This window comes from Ostrinia furnacalis, unplaced genomic scaffold, assembly GCF_004193835.3.
Source record: "Ostrinia furnacalis isolate ACB-3 unplaced genomic scaffold, ASM419383v2 OfSCF0412, whole genome shotgun sequence".
Lineage (NCBI taxonomy): Eukaryota > Metazoa > Arthropoda > Insecta > Lepidoptera > Crambidae > Ostrinia > Ostrinia furnacalis.
Genome location: NW_021130651.1, coordinates 5,023 through 28,067, shown reverse-complemented (window position 1 = coordinate 28,067; position 23,045 = coordinate 5,023). Strand labels below are relative to the sequence as shown.

At 35.7% G+C, this 23,045-nt stretch overlaps 1 protein-coding gene across 1 annotated transcript in view; it reads left to right on the top strand.

Moving 5' to 3' along the window:
- The window catches only part of LOC114364048 (protein obstructor-E), a 63,081-nt gene extending 41,451 nt beyond the window's left edge, over window positions 1-21,630 (top strand). The window contains exons 3-6 of the mRNA XM_028320034.1: window positions 9,804-10,043; window positions 10,624-10,812; window positions 14,668-14,879; window positions 21,445-21,630. Of these exons, the coding sequence (XP_028175835.1) occupies window positions 9,804-10,043; window positions 10,624-10,812; window positions 14,668-14,879; window positions 21,445-21,513 (710 nt within the window). The 3' untranslated portion in view covers window positions 21,514-21,630. The remainder of the gene's footprint in view (window positions 1-9,803; window positions 10,044-10,623; window positions 10,813-14,667; window positions 14,880-21,444) is intronic.
- Window positions 21,631-23,045: the final 1,415 nt, after the last annotated feature.

Sequence of the window (23,045 nt, the reverse complement as noted above, 5' to 3'; positions counted from 1 at the left end):
CATTTCTGTTCAAAAACGTTAATCCGCTTCAGCTCGTGCCTCGTTCGTGGTCACTGGTCATTCGGGGAAGTATGCGCGTTACTTCCTTGCTTTCGAATGCTCTCACTGAGCGGTAGTGATACGTGGCTTATTAAAATTTGTTATGAGACAATTTTAATGGCTCAAAATGATTTTTAATTTGAAAAAAACTCCTGCCTTTGGTGGGGATTGAGCCCAGGACCTTTCGCTTGCCGGAAAATTGGAATATCCAAGATACAGTGACATTAGTAAACTTTTACGCTGTGGCATCAGTAAACATTCATTAAAATGTTTAGCGCTCTCTACAATATGATTCACTTTGTACTCGTACCTTATTTTATTAGAATTGCAAATTGAAAGTACCTACCCTCGAGGGGTAGCATAGCAATAAAATAAAAATGTATTTCAAAAAGAATTTATAACGCAAAGGATTCGCATTTGTAATACAGAGAACATTATTTTAATAGCACGTGCGTAAAGCCGTGGTTCGTATGCTAGCGACGCGTACGACCGCACATTATAGCAGATTCCTATAATCACCTCGTGCCATGAGCGTGAGTAGGGTGACTACACAATTGCAAAGGCTTTGGACATTCTGGGGCTTATTAAAAAATATTTAACCGGACGTTGAACACACACATACAACGTCTGTCCAAGTTTTTTTGTAATAACACCAACTCTCTCTAATCTGTAAGTGAACAAATAGAGGTTTGTATCTTTAAAACAAAACTTTCAAGATCTTACATAAAGAACACTTATTTTCTAAAGAAGAAACAAAACTGTTCGGATCCTAATATGCTTCGACTTGACCGACCATAATTATTAATTTGTCAATCAAAGTGCCAAAGTCCTACGTACAAATGCTTGAATGCTTCTTTTAACTAAAACACGGTGTGATAATATCATTACAATTCAACACTTTATTCACAAGCAGACATTATGAAGATCAGTCCCCGATTTTCCCAAAACCTGGTGTCTCTACCAACAGCTCTACCTGATAGCTCTACTTATGCCACAAAGCCGATCCGACTGCTAACGTCCTGGTTTCATTCCCATTTATTCCTGTTAGTGTCTAGGCTTACAGTTCCCATCTGATGGCATCTTCATATCCTGTGGACTGTAATAGTCTAGCTATTAAGGTTACAACGGTGGATTAAGTCTGTTATAACGGAAGAATGTTCAAATGTCGTAACGATATTTAGGTAGATGTCAACATCTGATCGAGGCATCTTCATAACTTGTGGACTACTATTGGTTGCATGCAATGACTAGTACATAAAGTGTAATAAGATGGTAATGTGTTCAAATATAAAACCTTTCATCATCATCATCAACAGCCCTTTACAGTCCACTGCTGGACTATGAGCCTCCTCCACTATAGTGGAGGGTTTTGCCAACCAACCCCTACTCTTCCCGCGGGTGTCGTAAGAGGCGACTTAGGGACTACACATCAAACAGAGAATGGGCAGCAGCGCTCTCTGAAAAACATCAATCTTTTAAACTGCGATCTCCAACCCGCCTGCCTAGCGTGGAGATAAAACCTTTATCACACCTAATTTAAAGGCAAAATCGGCTTTTTATGAAAAAATAAGACTGAAGTACGCCCGTGTTCACAAACATTACTATGAGGTCTCACAGTGCGCGTGGACGCACAGGGTGATACACGAACCAATTACAGAGTTCTGTTTTCTTGTCTGATTTGTGTATTTCATTTATTGAAAACTTTATTGCATAAAAACAAAGTAAAAACGGCGAATTTAATACCTAATTGTTTTGTTACAATACGGGCCTAAAGTTGCGGTGGCAAGAAACAATTATTAATTACTAGCTTTCCGCCCGCGGCTTCGCCCGCGTGGAATTTTGTCTGTCACAGAAAAACTTTATCGCGCGCGTCCCTGTTTCAAAAACCGGGATAAAAACTATTCTATGTTCTTTCCCGGGACTCAAACTATCTCTATGCCAAATTTCATCAAAATCGGTTGCGAGGTTTAAGCGGGAAAGCGTAACAGACAGACAGACAGACAGACAGACAGAGTTACTTTCGCATTTATAATATTATAGTTGGGATCTATGGTACCTGCTCCCATGTAGTTCAACTTCTAAGTGGAGTTGAACCAAAACCTAGTACCCTCTACATTGTTCAAGTTCGCCTTTGTAGGGGCAATATAATAGGCCATAGTTTGGCATAGGGATGTAGCGTTGTCGATAGTTTTGCAGCTCCATTGTTCAAAACGAGGCACAAAAACAAAAGTATTTTCAAACCGACATGCGGCACACGGAAAAATCCTGTAGCTACACAATTTAAATGGAATTCAATTTTAGAGCCGACATGCAGCACACGACAAAATCCTGTACAATTTTGGTAGAATTCGCTACAAAAGGTAACACGTCCTGTCATAGAGCAAAATCCCTCTGCCAAAAACCGCTGCACTGATCCATGTTGTTGTCCTATAGTGATGAGTATTATTGTTGTTTACCGATATGAAAAGCTTATCGATAGCATTACCAAACGTCACTATAATAAATTGAATACCGCAAACACGTATGCACGTACCTATAATTTATATTCAAATAAGGTCCAAGTCAAAGGCTATTTTAGGAGCACCTAAATAATAATGGTGTCACTTCTAACGGTATTATTTTAACTGTTAATATTGCTTATAACTGCTTATTTCACAACTGCGCGCGCGTGTGTGTTGATAAAATAAAGTATTTTATACTAGCCTTTTAAAAAGTTGAAAAGTTCACCCTATTTGAATCTTGATCCTGAAAAAATCATTTTACAAATTCTGAAAAGATGCAATTTTCAGTATTTTTCCTCGAATTTTACTGGCAAGACTATTAATAAAAAAAACTATATTTCACTAAGTAAAAAAACCTCTTAGACTGAAAGTACCTAATAGGAAAGGGCAATGACATAGGGCAGTTAAGTAGGTTCCTATTAAGAAATAACTTTAGGTAACAGCCCGCCCTAAGTGTACATTTCTCTTTCTATGATCTGAGGTGTACATCAACATTATTATTGTCCACTCATGTCAATTTCACTAAGTAACAGGTTACATAATGACGTAATCCATTGCCTCCACTTTGCCCTTTTTATTAATGGTGCTTTTTGGATATTCTTCCCCCGGGAGCGTTTACAAGGCATGCTATTTTTAAAACGTTACATGTTGTCGTGGACCTAAATTACCAATTAGGTTGATAACCTTTCATAGACAAAATTAGGTAGTTAAATAACCTTTTTTTTCTTCTTTTTTTTTTCTTTTACGTGGATAGTTTCTGACCGTTGTCAATGATCTCAGCTTATCTATACTAATATTATACATAAATGCGGAAGAAACTCTGTATGTCTGTCTGTCTGTCTTGCTTTCACGCCTAAACCACTGAACCGATTTTGATGAAATTTGGCATAGAGATAGTTTGAGTCCCGGGAAAGAACATAGGATAGTTTTTATCCCGGTTTTTAAAACAGGGACGCGCGCGATAAAGTTTTTCTGTGACAGACATTCCACGCGAGCGAAACCGCGGGCGGAAAGCTGGTTTTAAATAAATCTAAATTTAAATTTTTTTTTTCTATTAAATCTTTTTTATTAACTTTAGCTCTCCTAACTTTAGTTCAAATTAAAATAATGATACCTATGGAAAAATCGTTCTAAAAAAGTTTGTTCTATAATAATTGTTTTTTTTTTCGACTAAACTCTTACTATTTGTGCAAAGCCGGTGCAAGTCGCTAGTTTAAAATATTCGCCAAAGTGTGAAACAGTAATTGAGTAATAGCGTGAAATAGTCGTAACTATTAGCATAAACAAATACTATTGTCTTGCTCCAAGTTACGTGTCTTATGTCATTGTGCGCGCGCGCAGGGAAAGCGCTTTCGGCTTGCGCAACGTGACATAGGGGAGACCTAGGAGAGTTGTGACAGAGGTGAGTTGTGACAAGGACGATTTCTCCTTACTTAATATAGTTAGGAAGCTGGAAAAAACGCTTGTTTGTCGCTTTTAACACGCTCTTCTTGACTAAGTACCTGCGGGCGGCGCAAGAGGCACGGTTACGTAAATATGACGTCTGTGTACAAAAAAATGCGAAAAGTAAGTTTTTCGTCAAAATTTTATTTCAATTTAAATCACGTCTTAGTATATGTGCACTGTTGTGTTATTTTTTCTCAAGTTGCATGGTTATTCAAGTCTCAAAATGTAGCACAGATATTTTGTGTGCGCATCGTGTTTAGAAAATAAAAATTATTATTCGAACCAAGTCGTCATTTTAAACACCTAGGAGAGTTGTGACAGGCTGTCACAACTCTCCTAGCTTACTTAATTTTTCTGATGGGCCATTTCCACGATGCTTTTAGATGTTTTTTGTGTGTTAGTAGGTTCATAATTAATTTGAATAATTGCCTGCTGCTACTTTTTTGATTCTGAATGCCTAATGACTATACATTAATACCATATAGAGGAACTGCTTGATGGAGTCGAAATATAGGACCTGGCTTATGTAGACGTGATTAGGTTAAAAAGGGTTAAAGTTTAAGATATGCTGCGACCTCTTACAATCTAAACTTGTAAAGATATGTTAAGAAGAAAGAGGCTTATCAAGTAAACCCAGAAGGCGAAGCTCCGTGTATGGATTATACCACCGAGACTATTTTATTTTTACAGAAGACGAAGAAAATATATTAAGTGACTATATTAGCTAAAAAATATAAGTAATTAAAAAAAATCCAGTGTCGTGGAAGCAAAATGAAAGCTGGAGAAATGGGGCTCAATCTGCGTAACGATATCCTATAACTATTTGTTTTAATTGTTACGAAAGGATGATGAAAGTACTTTTTTGCTAAAAAATAATATTTGATTGAGTATTATGGTATTTTTATATCTAATAGATGAAATACAATGCTGTCACAACTCACCTCGGTACCTGTCACAACTTACCTCGGTGCTAGGAGGGTTGTGACAGAGGGAGTGGTCTAAGATTTTGGTGATTTTCTTAGAAACCCTAATACTTTAGTTAACTTAGGTGATTGTTTTGAAAACAGAAGGAACGGTGCTACATTAATTTGTATGATTCATAGCTGTGGAATGTTTTTTGAGCGAGATATGGCCCCTAAAGTAAAAATTGTCACAACTCTCCTAGGTCTCCCCTATGACATTGACGTTAACATCTACAGTAAACGAGATTAATAAACAAATGGCAATTTTCGGTCATTTTGGCGGAAAAGTTTTTGGTTTATTTTACAAAATGTGTTTATTAATGGTGGATAATTAACCATTAAGTATTTTAACGAACACTTAATGGAACACATACATGAGTGTAGGGAAATAAAACAAGCAACAGTAAAATCTCTCAAGAAGTTTGCGTGAGATTTCAGTAAAATCTCATCATTACTGAAGATTATCATGATTAATCATAGTTCATTATTATTAATTATGCATTACTTGAAATATCTTTTACTTTACACAAGAAGAAAAATAACTGCAATTTTCTGTAGGAAAATATTTGCGTAGTTTGATTGTTAATTATGCAGAAGTTGTGCATTCATTCAATATTCATATTATTGCTAATTATATGGGTTGACGTTTACATTATACTAAATGGCACAAGGACTTTATTAGTAGCGATTGTTTTGTAACTAAATATTGTTGCCTAAACGACAAGTCTATTATTATTTAATAGTTTCTAATAACTGTGTAATATTTTTAAAACAAATTCCGCCATCCTCTTTTATAGATCCATTATAAAGTTAAATGCGGTCTTAAAAACAAACAAAACAAAATTCATAACAAGTCTTAACAGAGAAAGGCTCAGTAAGTCCAATAAGCACATAATACAATGTATGGCATAGTTAATAAATAATGTAGAGAATAACAATTAACGGACAGTGAAAGAAAAATTGGCACTCCTTTGATTTCTACCTAGTACACATTTTAGGAATTCGATATAAATACAGAGCTTTTTTCGGAGTTATGGTACTTTGGCTCCACTAAAATTAGACGGGCCTCAAGATGTAGCGTGGGCAGGCTTCCTACTAGGTGGACCGACGATCTTGTGAAGGTCTGGAAGAGCCTGGATGCGGGCAGCGCAGGACCGTTCATTGTGGAAAACCTTGGAGGAGGCCTTTGTCCAGCAGTGGACGTCATTCGGCTGAAACGAACCCAAAAACTAGCTCTGCCTTTCGTTACACTAATGTAAAAACCTGCCTTCCATTTGGGTCTGTTGATAGTAAAAAATAAAATTTTGCTTTCTGCAAGTAAAAAAAATGGAAATGAACCTACTTCACTATCTTATCTTATAAACTTAGTCATAATGTTATTTTTCACAAAGGTTCAAAGACCTCGCTATTCCGACATTTCACTGGAATATTACGTAAAACGTCATACATTTACTTATTCTGCGTCACGAGGTACATAAAAGTAATGGACGCGTCTACGCATTAATGCAGTGCTTTCGCTTCCACTAGGTATGCCTAGATCGAAATTGTCTGTGGTCGATAACTTCGGATATCTTGAGACGTAATGCAGCAAGAGCATATACAGGGTGTTTCTTGTAAGGTATCAAGCCACCACCAAGGCCACCTACTAAACTACGAAAAATTATAGAACAACTTACATGGGGTTGAAATCGATAGGCATGGTCCACACCTATCACCTGCCTTCGGCTTGACACCTTACAGGAAACACCCTGAATATTATTATACAGAGTAAGGTTGCAAAAGCAATTTACCATCAATAGATAGGTACGAGTAGGTACAGGAGCAAAATTACAAAATATCAGCAATCAGTACCAGCATCCAAGGAAATTCGGGGAAAGTTATGCATTTTTAAAATTAACAACATCATCCGCTGTTCTCTTTGCTGATTTTTATTAAGTATGACATTAGTTATTTTATTTTTCTTTATTAAGGAAACAAACTTATAATTAACTTATTATAGTGCTTACATAACTTATTAATATCGTGGTACCCAACGGGTACTACCCCAATTATCATCACACAATAGCATCGGCAACTAATTGGTACCTACTGATTTATGAACTTGCTAGTATATGTGTTGCAAAGTTTTAAACAACATTTCCACGTCTTGTTCGAATACACAAGTATAATAAGTAATAGAGTCCATTGAACTAATGAAAGAAGAGTGAAACTCTACAATTACTATTAGGTATATTATTTTTCCCAATTTGTGTAAAAATAATATTTTTCATCAATTTCAAATAGAATCAGGAAATACAAAACAATATTTTACGTTATCACCTTATTAGTTGACAAGAAAAGAAATAACTTTTCTTGAATTGCGGCGAAAATTACAATTGGTAAGATTGAGCGTTTATTTTTCCCTGTATTGTATTCATATCGGTGATCTATCTCAACATCAAAAGAGACCGCCGAGTTACACGTCTTTGTTAGGGCCCTCGCCCACGCACAGTCTTTTATTTTGCCTTAGAAGCGGACATCCCTGTTTTATTAATTCAATCGTTAGATATTACTATTATGTATACAATTGATGAAGGAACTAGTAGTTGTATTTGTTTAGTTTCGAAGAAATATTCGATTTTGTGATTTTATAAAAAAAACTGTTTTAGAAGCATATTTTCTAAAAAAATTACATTAAGTCAGAATTTTGTAAATAAATTTACCTATCACTATAACGTCTACCTTTATGTAAAAATAAATGGTTATTGCTGCAGTAATTTAGGAATTATTTAATAATTTATGATTTTCAGAAAACATTTTTTTCTCTGTTGTCCTAGAAAAATGGCAGCTAGACTTACTTTATATTGATGCATGATATAATTATCTATAATACCTGAAAATATTACTTGCCTATCCCGTGGAAGTTCGATGATACGACTAGAAAAATTTGTCAAAAGTAATATTGACTAAGGCCATCGGTCAAAACCACTATTAACTGAAATTTGCAGTCAAAAGTGGTTTTGATCGATTATGAGTTTTGACTGCAACATATATATCGATGTTTCGAAAACGATAGGATTTCCAATAAGCCGCCACAGGGCCAACTCTATAATTATCAAACTCGACCAGACAAATTAATAATGGTAAAAGCAATGAATTTCAATAGTTATCTAACAAAGGCATTAAAACCGTATTGTTACGGACGGCATTTAAAAAACTAAAAAATATTTAGATGACAACCCTATTTACATATAAATCTTCTAAACTCATAGAAATTAAAATATCTTCGAACTTCCACGGGATAGGCAAGTAATATTTTCAGGTATTATAGATAATTATATCATGCATCAATATAAAGTAAGTCTAGCTGCCATTTTTCTAGGACAACAGAGAAAAAAATGTTTTCTGAAAATCATAAATTATTAAATAATTCCTAAATTACTGCAGCAATAACCATTTATTTTTACATAAAGGTAGACGTTATAGTGATAGGTAAATTTATTTACAAAATTCTGACTTAATGTAATTTTTTTAGAAAATATGCTTCTAAAACAGTTTTTTTTATAAAATCACAAAATCGAATATTTCTTCGAAACTAAACAAATACAACTACTAGTTCCTTCATCAATTGTATACATAATAGTAATATCTAACGATTGAATTAATAAAACATGGATGTCCGCTTCTAAGCCAAAATAAAACACTGTGCCACGGTGACTTTTTGTAGTGGTGCTGTCGCGCGTTTCGTAAACAAGCGACAGCATCGCTACTAACGCGCGTTAGTCGCATTTACAACGCACTACAGAAGCGATTCCAACGCGCTACTAACGCGCTACAGCAGCGCGACTGTATCGATGCAAAAGCGCAACCGTGTCGGACGACAGCATCGGGGAGAGAACGGAGGGAGGGTTACTGAATCGCGTTTGCAAATCAAATCAAATCATTTATTTGCATTACATGTGCGGTTTACATCACGACAGAAGCGCGTTTATTTGGCACACAACTAGCGACCGCATTGCCACTGTATCGATGCTAACACGCGACAGGATCGCTACAAAAAACCGCCGTGGGTGAGGGGCCTTAACTTCGCTACCGTCACCATATCGTAATCAGACTCTCGGAACTCTCGATTTTTCGAAACACAAAAGGACCGACGATGCGAGAGACCGAAGACCGACGAAATATAACATAATAGGTTTTATAAAGCGCCGTCTGAAAAAGAATTTCGTGCTTTGTGATAATATATCAAAACAGTTTGCAAAATGTGAAATGTTTTTGTTGAAGTTTATTTATATTGCTTCGATAAATATCTTCCGAATTGCAAAGTAGGGTTGGGTTATCTTAAAGGCTTCATAATATTTACGTTAATAACTTAGTAAATAAACCAACGGTTTTGATTATTGCTCCGCTTATGTAATAATGAAGAAGCGGTTTGTTTATTTACACAACATTAAAATGTAAGACTTGAAATGGCTCAGTTGGACGGCTAACGTGCCTTTCAAATTGAAGCTCTTCGGAAAATATTGATTCAGCGTTGAAAGGTTTAAACAAACTAGGAAACCAAGGGAAAATGTAAACGTCCCAGCGAGTTCACTTTTTCTATTTTACCCAGACCTATTAAATTTCCAATTCAACAATTTGTAGTGCATCAATTACTGATATTCCCGTTAATTTCTCTTGAAAAGCCACACATTTAGTTTTGTTTTTGGGGTGGGTTCACCACAATATTCCAATATTCCAGCGGAAACTAAACTAGCTACTCAAATAAGCAGTCCAACAACGATACTATTGGACTATAGAGTCTAATTTACAATACATAATATCTTCAGTTTCCTAAATGTTTCCACAAACCTAACTATATCTTTCTTCTTTCCAGCCATCCTGGCCTGTGCAGCGCTAGCATCATGCGCACAAATTGAAGACCCCTGCAAGACAAAGTCGCGCGTGGTAGCCGACGACAAGTACTGCGACAAATACTGGGAGTGCGACAACGGACAGTCAGTACAGTACGACTGCCCCAACGGTCTGGTCTTCGCTGGGAAACACAGAGGAGTGACGGAGGGCTGCGACTACCCGTGGCGGTCAAACTACTGCGAGTACCCTAAAGTACAAATCAGTGAGTATATCCAGGGTTTTATGTATTTTTGAGTCGACCGAAATCATTATACAAATCATGAGACGACACCAATAGATGATTTTTTTACTAGATAGCAGTCTTACAAATTGAATCAATCAGGCATCCTGCTGAATGATGTTTCTTTACCCAAATGACCCAATTTCTGAACGTAAATTATAAAATAAATAGTTTACCGGAAAACGCAGCGTGGGAGGAAGTCCACCCACAAGGTAGATCGACGACATCGTAAAGGAAGGCGCTGAACGCAGGCCGCTACCAACCGAGTAACATGGAAAGCATTGGGGGAGGCCTATGTTCAGCAGTGGACGTCCTATGGTTGAGATGATGAGTTTTCCCAGCTGATCATCAATAGATACGTCCTGTCACTGGACACTAAAATCTCTACCTATAGTCTGTAAGCAACTTACTCTGCGTAAATAAACTTCTCTTGGTCTTCGACTAGGTCGTACGTCTCGAGTACGACCTAGTCGAGTATATGGTCATCTTCCCATTCTTCTCGATGTGCGATCACCATTCAAGATCTTTTCTCAAGGTGTTAAAAGCTATTTTATTTCATCAGATCCCCCAATCGGCACGGAGCACTGCGACTGGTTGTACGGCATCTTCGGGCACGAGACATCCTGCACTCGCTACTGGACCTGCTGGAACGGGACAGCCACTGAGCAGCTGTGCATCGGCGGTCTGCTGTACAATGAGAACGCTCACTCTTGCGACTGGCCTGAGAACGTTGACGGCTGCCAGAAACATCGTAAGTTCTGTTCTTTTGTCTATTAGAACTGTGATTCTATCTCGGTTTAATGGCCTCCTGCACTCGCTACTGGACCTGCTGGAACGGGACTGCCACTGAGCAGCTGTGCATCGGCGGTCTGCTGTACAACGAGAACGCCCACTCCTGCAACTGGCCTGAGAACGTCGATGGCTGCCAGAAACATCGTAAGTAGTTATTCTATCTCCTGTGATTCTTCTTTAGCGGCTTAATTGTTATCATCAGCTCATTTAGTCTCTACTACAGGAGCATTTTTGTCCCCTAGTCGTTTTTTTTTTTTGCATTTCCTGAAAAAACTATCCTTACCTTAAAAGTTATCGAAGAAGAGCAGGGCCGTCTTTAACCTACAAGGGGGGCACTGGGCACATAAAGATCAAGGGAGGCCCTTCTCATCTGGATAAGGATCTTTTATCAGATGGGGACATTCTCGATCCTGAGCACGTGCCCAGAGTGCCCAGTATCACAATAATCGAATAAAGTTAATTTACGAGTAAATATTGAGATAGGTTCAGAGAAAATATCGATACCAATTTCGATTTCATCCGTCAACGGCCGCTCGAGCGATTATCCGGTACAATGATTCGCCATCAATTATATACTGTTACATAAACACCGAATAACGCCCGGTATTTTATGCCTTATTACCCACGCTATTAGAGTGAAAGTCAGATGATTGATTGGAGAAACGGATCGATTATCGACATGTACGAATGATCATTAAGCTAATCGAGTGCTTTGTTGCAAATCGTTTTTGTCTTAGAAGCGGAGATACCGGCAGAAATCATGATGTATCGATTAATTAACAATAATGAGTAATGACTGGCTTAACAATTACAATAACTTTCGATTGTTATTGTTACTCTCAGTGTTGTATAAAAGAGCTTTCATCGTAATTAACACATAGAAACTTACTGTTACAACTCTCTTGGAATCGCATTGTCTAGACTAAGGTAATTAGCACTTTACATTAATTAATAGATTATTGAAACAATTTGTTTAAAAATTAAGTTAGTCATCCAGTGATTTTAATACATTAAATCATTTCTGTACAGAGCATAAAATGTGATAGATAAAGCGATGCTAAAAATGAAGTTTATATAGCTAAAAATTATTTCCTTAACTTTCAAAACTAATTGAACTTAAATGCATTGGAAAGTTTGTTTTTACTTATTTCCTTAGCTTGACTTAGCACGTTTTATGTCATATATTATTACCTATTGGTGTACCTCAGGGCTCATATCTAGTGACCATTCTAAAAGTTTTTTCAGGACATGTCCTCACTTTTGGCAATCACCGTCGGACTTTTAGACCAAATTTTTAATATACGAGTAAATATTTGACTTCCTTGTAGATGGGAAATCTTAAGATGATAATATGAAATTCAAATCTTTTCTGGGTATTTGACAAATAACTAGACTACCATAGAGCGATGCACATCTTTATTTCATCATCCGGGCCGGGCGTTTCAAAAAATATCCAGATTCTTGTCAGTCTTTAGTCAACATGGTTACCCTATATTAATCAAGGAGCAGGTTTAATCAGTGTCGTAACGTGTGAATAGGCACCAGATCATTTGTCTGTATGTAGATCAGCACAAGGTCGCCCGGTCGGATACGTGCACGCATGTTCTAACAATCATAGTAGAGTCCCTGTAAACTAGACTGCAGACCCTTTGGTCGTCCCTTGCCTCTCTGACTGACGTAACTGACATTTAGCAAAATTTTCAGGCGATTAGACAGATCGATTCGTCTTGCAAAATTGATTAAGATGTTGTAAATAACTCATTTTCGAAAAAAATGTCAGATACGTCAGTTACAGAGGCAAGCGACGTGGTGTGCGTTATCCTGCAAAATGTTGCCTCCTTTCAAAAATCGAATAAATGGCCCGAAATTGTAACTCCATACAAAAAGCACCGGTTATTATTATTGTTGCGGTTAATATAAGGTGCTGCAACTTAACCTTAGTAGGTAATTGGATTAACCAATCAGTGAGATAAGAGAGAACTAAATGTTTTTATGTTTTTTTAAACGCATTAGTAGGTAATTTGTCACCAAAATAAAAAAATAATTCTTAAGTGTATCCTTAAATGTATAATACTCGATTACAGCTGGCACAATTCTTTTTCAAATTATCTCTTCGTTCGTGGAAATGGAGGAAGGTTCTCATGACGAGAGAAATTGCCTGGAAGAACGTAAATCTTAAGCTTCCAATTCAAACATTTCAATCAAATATTGGCGCCAATAAATCTATTACTCGTATCCGACAGAATTACGTCCTTCAGTTTCTTTTCAGTTAGAAATTCAAGATGTCATATTTTACTAAGATTTCGCTTAAAATGGTTGCGGGCAATTAAGCTCTAATTCCTAAGAGTTCAAACTTTTAGTTATATTGCTTTTCCTTTTAGTATTTAGCTTAAAGTCTTAAAACACATTCCCTTTTAGAGCCAGTCTGACCTTTAAGAAGTTTAATCCTTCTTTAGTGTTTCTACAACGTGAACAAAAACCAAGAAGTAGCTATTTTTGTTTTACTTTTTAATTAAATTTTTGTTTATAAATGTTTGCTTGCTTAGAATTTGTAAACGTTTAACTTATAGTATAACTTCTACGAGAATTTTAAAGATAGAGTGAGAATTTTGTTACTTTGCAGGGGGGTTACAGGGTGGTTGCCATTTTCTACTATCATGAATAAGACTCTAAGTTGACTCAAATATTGTAGAATAGAATAGTTTTTATTTGGAATTGGACCAACTCGTCTATCATAGACCTACCTTTACATTTGTCGCCGTAATTTAATCGTAAAACAGGCACGTTTCGCAGTCGCAGATATTACAAATTCAAATTGCGACAATGGACGCCATTGTTTTCAGTTTCTGCGAAACTCATATGAGGAAAGTGCAAAAATAGATAAAACATGAGAACCTACTCGTATTTGTTTGGGGCTGCATTGTCGAGCACAAATTGAAACTATGGAAGGCTAAAATGCTAAGAGATTTTTAAGTACACTCTACATACCTTGCTTGCTAAAAGAAATTCTTTTCACGAACGTTGGTGCTTAGAGATATTTTGGGACACGTAAATCTTTCGTAAAACAACAAAATTCAATAAATTTTTACTACAGTGTAATCTTCTAATGTCGTTAAGGGGTGAGAAAATTTTATAAAAAAAGTGATTTGACTAAATAATTGACTCCATTTTGTAAAAAAAAAACCAACCTTTTGCGGGGCGACCTTTTTATTTTTAGCCTTCCAAATTTCATTTGATTAGTTAATTTAATATCCCTGTGCATTTTCTTTTTTATCGAAGTTTTTTGAACAACAAACCCACTTTTTTGAAGACATTTTCGTATTAAAATTAGGAATGATAGGTATGAAAGCAATTTATATCAAAAGTTATAACAGCTTTAGCGTTTGAGGCTAAAAATAGATTGTAGTGTTTGGCCAAATCACACAACACTGGTCATGTTCCTATAATTATACCAGTGCTCCAAACCTACCATTAATTAAGAGCAGTGATCGCTGTGCATAAACACTAGCGACCCGCCCCTGCTTCACACAGGTACAATATATTTTATTAAACCTAAAAACCTTAATCTTGAATCACTCTATTTAAAAAAACCGCATCAATATCCGTTGCATTGTTTTAAAGATCTAGCATACATAGGGACAGAATGGGACAGACTTTGTTTGTGTTGCGATACCCTGAGAGGTCATTGTCTGTGGCATGGTATTAACAATCTTTTATTGCCAAAAGGATTTTTATTGATGCCATTACAGTACTTCTAAAATGACTGCTAAACCATACTGAAACCATTAAAAACTAACTTCTCCATTTTTTCCAGCTCTCTGCAACGAAGATCCCAACGGCAACGTGCCCCTAGGCAAGTCCTGCAACAGATACTGGCAGTGCCAAGGAGGATACCCGCGCCTGCAGAGGTGTCCGGCGATGCTGGTGTTCGACAGACGGTCGCTGAGGTGTGTTGTGCCGCCCACGGAGGAGTGCGATGTGCCTACCACGACCGCCCCCCCACCGGAGGAAGAAGAGAACAGACCGGTAAGAATTAGGGTTAAAAAAAACTCATATTAAAACGCATTTGATTTTTACCCAATGAGGGCTATCGTTTTAGCGCTCACCAGTTAGCGCCACTGTAGAGTAAGGTCCTGTCACTTGCTAGTAGCGAAGACAGTGGCGCCAACTTGTGAGCGCTAAAGTGGTAGGAGGACTATCGCATTTGCACTCATCAAGATGGCGCCACTGTAGAGTAAGGTCCTGTCAATCGCCAGGGGTACCAACTGTGAAGTATAAAAACGATAGCCCTCATTGCGCCAGAAGGAGGGTTATGTTTTTGCAAGTAAGCTTAAGCTTTTAGAAAGCGCTTTTACACGTCCGCGTCCCAGTATTAACCCTACCACTGCTGCGGGAGAATAAATGGGCCAGTGCTGAGAAGAAGCAGCGCAAGAAAACATCACAGCAGTGGAAAGTTCTTCTTCTTTCTTAATTTTCTTCATCTCCTTGAGAATGTAAATGGTCAGACACAAATTATAAGACGTAATCATAAAGAAACCATGAGACGTTATGACGACATGACGACGACGCGACGAACATTAATAATTATTAATAACCAAAAATAATAATTAATACAAATAGCTATAAGATTGATGATAGATTAATAGTATCAGACAAATTCTAATGCACAGATAAGCTCAATGAGTCACAGATTTCTCAAAACCTTTGGCGCCATCATAGTTATTCAACTTCGTCCTTTCAACTGTTTTTCGCGACGTAGTCTGTTTTTCTCCCAGACACAATCTAGGAGAATCTCCTTTTCTCACCTTTTCTCTCGGTAATTGGTATAATATTGTGGGAGGCAATATTTTCCCTATATTTTACCTCGAACTACTTCCCAAGTAGAGATATTGACCTAAATTAGGAATCCCTAGAAACTAAAGCGAAAAGTTTGGCCATATTTGGCTATTCTAGCAAAACGCCCAGATTAATTTACGGAACTCAAACTAACTTCCAATCTCCCGATTAGACTTTCTAAACTAATATTAGTTGGCCCATTCTCTATTATGGAGATAATTAGGGACTTATCATATTTGATTTTGAATTATGAGCTACATTTATAACTTTGGTTCTGTACACTACACTTATTTAGTACCTACTAGCTTTCCGCCCGCGTGGAATTTTGCCTGTCATAGAAAACCTTTATCGCGCGCGTCCCTGTTTCAAAAACCGGGATAAAAACTATCAAACCGGAATAAAAAGGACTCAAACTATCTCTATGCCAAATTTCATCAAAATCGGTTCAGTGGTTTAGGCGTGAAAGCAAGACAGACAGACAGACAGAGTTACTTTCGCATTAATATTAGTATAGATTGTTAAAATATAGAATAGGTAAGGTATTTTTTGTACTTCAATCAATAAAGCTCCTATAAAGATAAATGCAGCTCTCTAATCTCTACTCTGTAGGTCACTATCAAATAAATAGAGTGAAAAGGTAAAATAAAATTAAAACAGGATGTTAGGTAAATGGGTATATGAGCCGACACTAGCCCATGTTAACATGGGCATATAAATGGTATGGTGAAGTCAGAAATTTGATATCATCATTTTTTTTTTTTTAATTTTCATACAAAATTAATTTTATAAAATCCGATTTGTATGAAAAATAAAATAATTGAAATGTAGAGCTTATTTGCAGTCATTTAAGTCATATGACACCATGTCCGAAACTTGTTCATTTCCAAGTTATTCAAGATTTAAGTATTTTTTAAAAAAATCTCCAGTTTTTATGTTAAAATGTACCCTTGTAATGAAGAATACGGAATAATGTTAACTTTTTTGTTGTATTCGTATAGCTAAATAATAAGATTGACATTTTAAATTAAAATTTGCAAGAAAGAATCGTCAGTACTCAAGTAAAAGCTAAAAAATCATGTATCATCTTGCAAAAAAAATATGTTTTAGGTAATTAAACGAAGAATTTCCAAGAAAAAATGTATGGAATGTTGTGTACAAATTACAGAATTTAGTTCCTTGATTCATTAACTATTCAAAAAGGTACAGGTATTTAATAAAAACTACATAATTATTTTTTTATTTGAATTTAAACGTCTAGTAAGATACTTTCATAAAAAAAATAATAAATAAAAAAGTCACACTAACAACTATTCTTGTGTCTCAATAAATGAAAAACTTAGTATTTTAATAATAATTGTATCGCCTAATTTTATCTAGGTACATTATTTTAAGTCCTGCTCTAACTGTGAGCCCCGTCTTCTAATACAAGCCCGTAGTCTGTTTCTCACTTCTGTTTTTGTGACTCTTGTTGTCAAACTTGAGCTGCCCTCTGAATGCGCAAACGAAGCTTTCACACACAGCACACTTTCGTCTCAGTGTACGCCAATGGATGGATCAACAATATCCACTTCGTTGGATTGGGCGCGGTGGACCCATTCCTTGGCCAGCCAGAAGTCCGGATCTGACCTCTTGCGATTTTTATTTATGGGGTCACATGAAAGTATCTCTTGTATGTAACCCCCGTAAACAACGAGCAAGAGCTTCGTGAGCGCATTCAGAGGGCAGCTCAAGATATTCAGCAGTTTGACAACAAGAGTCACAAAAACTACAACAAGTCTTACAAAATTGCAATTTGGAATTAAAGATAAATGAACCCACAAGAATTACAAACAACACCAAAACCTGCATAGATCAAATAGCAACCAATATAAAAAGTAGCACATCCAGTATTCATGAATTGGGTCTGTCTGATCATACAGCTCAAGTGCTTAGAATTCCAATCAAAGAAAGAAAGAGACCTGTAACAAAATGGTGGTACGAGTTTCAAAGGGACTATTGCAACGAGAATCAAGAAAAGTTCCTCGAGTGTTTAAGAAAATTGTCATTTTCAACAATTTATGAAGAAAATCTGAATGCTACCGATTCTTTCAACGAGTTTTACAGTTTGTACAAGTTACTCTATGACTTATGTTTCCCTACGGTAAAGGTAAAGAAGTATTTAAGAAGTGAAACTTCAAGGTGGTTAACAAAGGGTATAAGACGAAGTTGTCAAAGAAAGCGTACACTTTACTTATGTAATCGAAAAAATTATGGCTCTTACAGTATTTTATATAAAAATTATTCATCTATTTTAAAGAAATGTATTAAATTCTCTCAGAAAAGTAATAATTTAAATTATATTAATAAATTTGATAACAAATGTAAAGCGGTATGGAATGTAATTAATAGATACACTAAGAATTTTGAAAAGCTAAGCTCGATACAAAAGATATGTACACCCGAAAATGAGTATAAGGATCCACAGACTATTTCAAATGTTTTTAACAAATATTTTATTGATAGCGTTTCTGGCAATCGCCATGAAAACTCCAATTCTTACTTGGTTGATGAACATATAGAATCTGTACAGTCTACAATATTTTTAAGTCCAGTATCTGAAACTGAACTCATAAAAATAGTTAACTCCCTAAAAAACTCGATGTCTGTAGGCTTTGATGAGATTCGCACAGATATTGTTAAAAAGAGTATTTTAATCATAGTACAGCAATTCACATTTGTAATAAATAAACTCATGCTTGAAGGTTCTTTTCCTAATGTTTTAAATAAATCAATTGTAAAACCGTTGTACAAAAAAGGTGCAAAATCTTTATTACAGAACTATAGACCAGTAGCACTAATACCGATTTTTTCAAAAATTTTAGAGAAGTTGATGTTTAGCAGATTGAATAGTTTTTTAGACAGTAATGATGTTATAAAAGAGGAACAGAACGGCTTTCGCAAAAGTAAAAGTACATCACTAGCTAGCTACATTTAAATTAATTAGATCTATAACAAATTGTGTTAATGATGGTATTCCAGTGTCAGTTCTGTTCCTCGATATGACAAAAGCTTTCGATTTTGTATGCCACAAAGTACTTCTTTCGAAACTTTATAAATATGGTATTCGCGGACCATGCTACACATGGATCGAAAGCTATTTGTCACAGAGAGAACAATGTGTGGTAACTCAGAAGTATTGTCCTAAAAGTAGATGTTTAGAGAACTATGTATCATCATGTGAAGTTAATAAATTTGGAGTGCCTCAGGGTAGTATCTTGGGACCGCTTTTGTTCCTTCTGTATATTAATGATCTACCCAGAAGTATACCACATGAATGTATCTTGTTTGCAGATGATACCACTGTTGTTATCAAAGGTGATAAAGATAAAAATTATTTATGTCATGAAAGTGATATAAACATGGCATTATGTAAGGTTATTGAGTGGCTTAATAGAAACAATTTAAAAGTAAACATAGATAAAACAAAATACATACAATTTGGTACACATAAAAAAATACAACCGAAACTTAACATAAATTTTAAGGGACAGGTAATTAACGCTGTTCAACATACAAAATTTTTAGGAATAACTTTGGACAGTCATTGTGATTGGAAGCAACATATATTTGAAATCTGTTCAAAGCTGAATAGGTTTGTTTTCGCTCTTAGACGTATTAGTCAAATTGTATCTCAAGAGGCTGCTATCACTGCTTACAATGGCTATGTAAATTCATCTTTGCGCTATGGAGCTTTAATCTGGGGAAACTCTGTACATAGGGATAAGGCATTTATTATGCAAAAGAAATGTATTCGAGCTATTTTTGGACTACAACAAATAGACTCCTGTCGTCCCTTTTTTAGAAAATATAATCTGTTAACTTTACCTTGCCTTTACATTTTTGACTGTTGTTTATTTGTCCAACAAAATCAAGACTTGTTTATTCAGAAATTTCAAATTTCAAATCGAAACCTACGCTCTGTATACAGAAATAAACTAGTAAGGCCTCAGACAAAATTAACACTAGCATCAAGGAATGCTTTTATTATGTGTATAAAAATATATAATAAACTACCAGACGATTTTAAAGAACTAAAATTCTCAAAATTTAGAAATGTTATTAAAGAATGGTTAACTAAAAAATGTTTTTATAGTGTACAAGAATACCTAGATTATAAATAAATATGTTTAGATATAAAAATTAAAAATGTGTATACGCCTGAAAGGGTAGGATCAAGTGATACTCTGTAATTAATTTAAGATCTTTCTGTAACCTTGTTTCTATACACAATAAAGAACTTACTTACTTACTTACTTACTTACTTACTTACTTACTAACAAAAGTGAGAAACAGACTACGAGCTTGTATTAGAAGACGGGGCTCACAGTTTGAGCAGGACTTAAAATAATGTACCTAGATAAAATTAGGTGATACTAAGTTTTTCATTTATTGAGACCCAAGAATAGTTGTTAGTGTGACTTTTTTATTTATGAATTTTTTTATGAAAGTATTTTACTAGACGTTTAAATTCAAATAAAAAAATAATTATGTAGTTTTTATTAAACACCTGTAGCTTTTTGAATAGCTAATGAATCAAGGAACTAAATTCTGTAATTTGTACACAACATTCCATACATTTTTTCTTGGAAATTCTTCGTTTAATTGCCTAAGATATATTTTTTTTTGCAAAATGATACATGGTTTTTTAGCTTTTACTTGAGTAATGATGATTCTTTCTTGCAAATTTTAATTTAAAATGTCAATCTTATTATTTAGCTATACGAATACAACAAAAAAGTTAACATTATTCCGTATCCTTCATTACAAGGGTACATTTTAACATAAAAACTGGAGATTTTTTAAAAAATACTTAATTCTTGAATAACTTGGAAATTAACAAGTTTCGGACATGGTGTCATATGACTTAAATGACTGCAAAGAAGCTCTACTTTAACCCCTATCAAGGAATGTATCGCTTTACCTGTCACCCTGTATACATACCCATTTACCTAACACCCTGTATAGATTGAATAGTGACGTAATTTTACATACAGGCTCTACTAGGAAACAGTTGACACGTGCACAAAGTCACATGCTAAAGTATGTTCATAAACAGTTATTGAATTTGGGGAACGTTCTCGGGATTTCCAATTTTAGGCTGGAGTAACATTTGCCCCTTATCAAATAGATTCGATTCAACCCCTTAATAGGGATATGGGAACCCCTCCTGGCGTTGACACATATTGTGGAGATCAATCGGTACGGGCCTGTTCGAACATAAATTCAGTTATGGATTTTCCAAGAAGTAGGTATAGCGGCGTCAGAGAAACTTATGTCATGTGTGTATGTCATTTGGTCAGTAATTTATAAATTAAGCACCAGGGCCTCTTGACAAAGTTAAAGCACATACCTTCACTGTTTAGAATTCGTAAAGCTCTCAAATCACTACATATCTAATTTTTCGTTACGTCCCTAATTTCGATAAAAACTTACCTGTATGTGGCGAATTGAAATAACGAATGGTACATGGTCTAGCTAGCGAATCTGTATTGTGACTTTAACTATTTTACAACGCAGACTATAGCAGATTACTTAACTTCGCTTTTTAATAGAACCTCCTCTACAACTTTAATCGAATTCTGTAATATGTAGGAGGAATCGGCCGAAACCAAATAGGCGTAACGTGTACACTTTCATAATTAAAATCCCGAACATGTAGTTTACGGGGACTTGTATTTGAATTAAAAACTTATTACATAACTATTTTTCTTTCCAGAACCCGAACCAGTCAAAGCGGCCCAACAACGAGTACGCCGAGCAGGGCCGCCCCAGACCAAGGAACTAACTTCTAGAACCTTCTAATGTCTGGTCTGCGAGCACGTAGAATTTTGTCCAATGACCCCAAGCTCCCATCCTTATCGCACGCGCGTAATTATGTTGCTGTCGCGCTCGCACACTCACTGCGGGCGCCCATCGCATAGTCGCGACGGCAATATAATTACGCGCGAGCGATAATGATGAGTAGCTTGGGGTCATTGTACAAAATTCTACGTGCTCACAGACCGGGCTTTACAGTGATACCTTCCACTCTTGGAACTTCTATTCCAATTCGGTTGAGTCGGCAAAATTGTTTTCCCACCATGTGACGTTTCTTTCACCCCATTGGCAGTGACATGATAGGGATAGATCTATTTATATCAAAACATAATCAGTCAAATTATTCCATCATCATTCATCATCACATCTTCACCACACTCCGTCGTTGTCAATTTCAATAACTAAGTAGGTACAGTCATCTTGAGTAACTTTGAATTTTAGGGTAACTTTGAACAGTGAAAAAAATATATTGCACAATGTTCATTTTTCAAAATTAGCTGAATTAACAGAAATTCTAACTTAACTGAATGATATGACAACTTTGAACAAATTTTTACTGTTTAAAGTTACCCCGAAAAATCAAAGTTAGCCAAGATGTCTGATTTAAGTACAGAAATATAACGTTTTTTCATTCCCAATGGGGGTTCTTAAGTAGAAGTATTTGTACTTCAATAAGATTATTTTAACTTAGGAATACGTATCTTAGTTTTATTGTAAATGTAAAAACTAAATCTATTTTTAATACTCAGCATAATCTGCCAAAAATATTTTTAACAATTTTTCACAATATTTGAATTTACGAGTACCAAACATTTTGCCGTCAATAATGATTATGTAAAAAACCTCTTGTATCTAAAAAGTGCAATACTTACTCTAAACTTTTAGTTTGACCGTTTCATATTTTGTTCAATATAAGTCAATATTTATGTTTTAAGTGTACCAATGTAAGAATTAATTCAATAAAATAATTTATAAGTATGCGTCTTTTATTATTATACTGGAATGTTAAATATCACTACATAATAATAATAATAAATAGATAATCTCCGTAAATACTTTCTCACAAAAGCCAATGACAGTAAACTACACAAAGCAATAACAACCCTCCCCCACGCCGGAACACCCCTTCAACTGAACAATATCCAATACGACCCAAAACTGAAAATGCTCAAAGACGAACAGAAAATAGAAAACTGGAAGAAAAAAGCACTACATGGCAGGTATCCACATCAGTTAGAACAAGATCACGTCGACCAATCTGCATCATCCACCTGGCTTACAAAAGGTAACATATTCGGCGAGACTGAGGGCTTTATGGTGGCAATACAGGACCAAGTTATAAAAACCCGCAACTACTCTAAATATATACTTAAGGAAACAATTGAAACCGATAAATGTAGATTATGCAACCAAACCACAGAAAACATAGACCACATCACAGGAGGATGCAGCGTACTGGCCCACAAAGAATACACCCACCGCCACGACAACGTCGCTAAA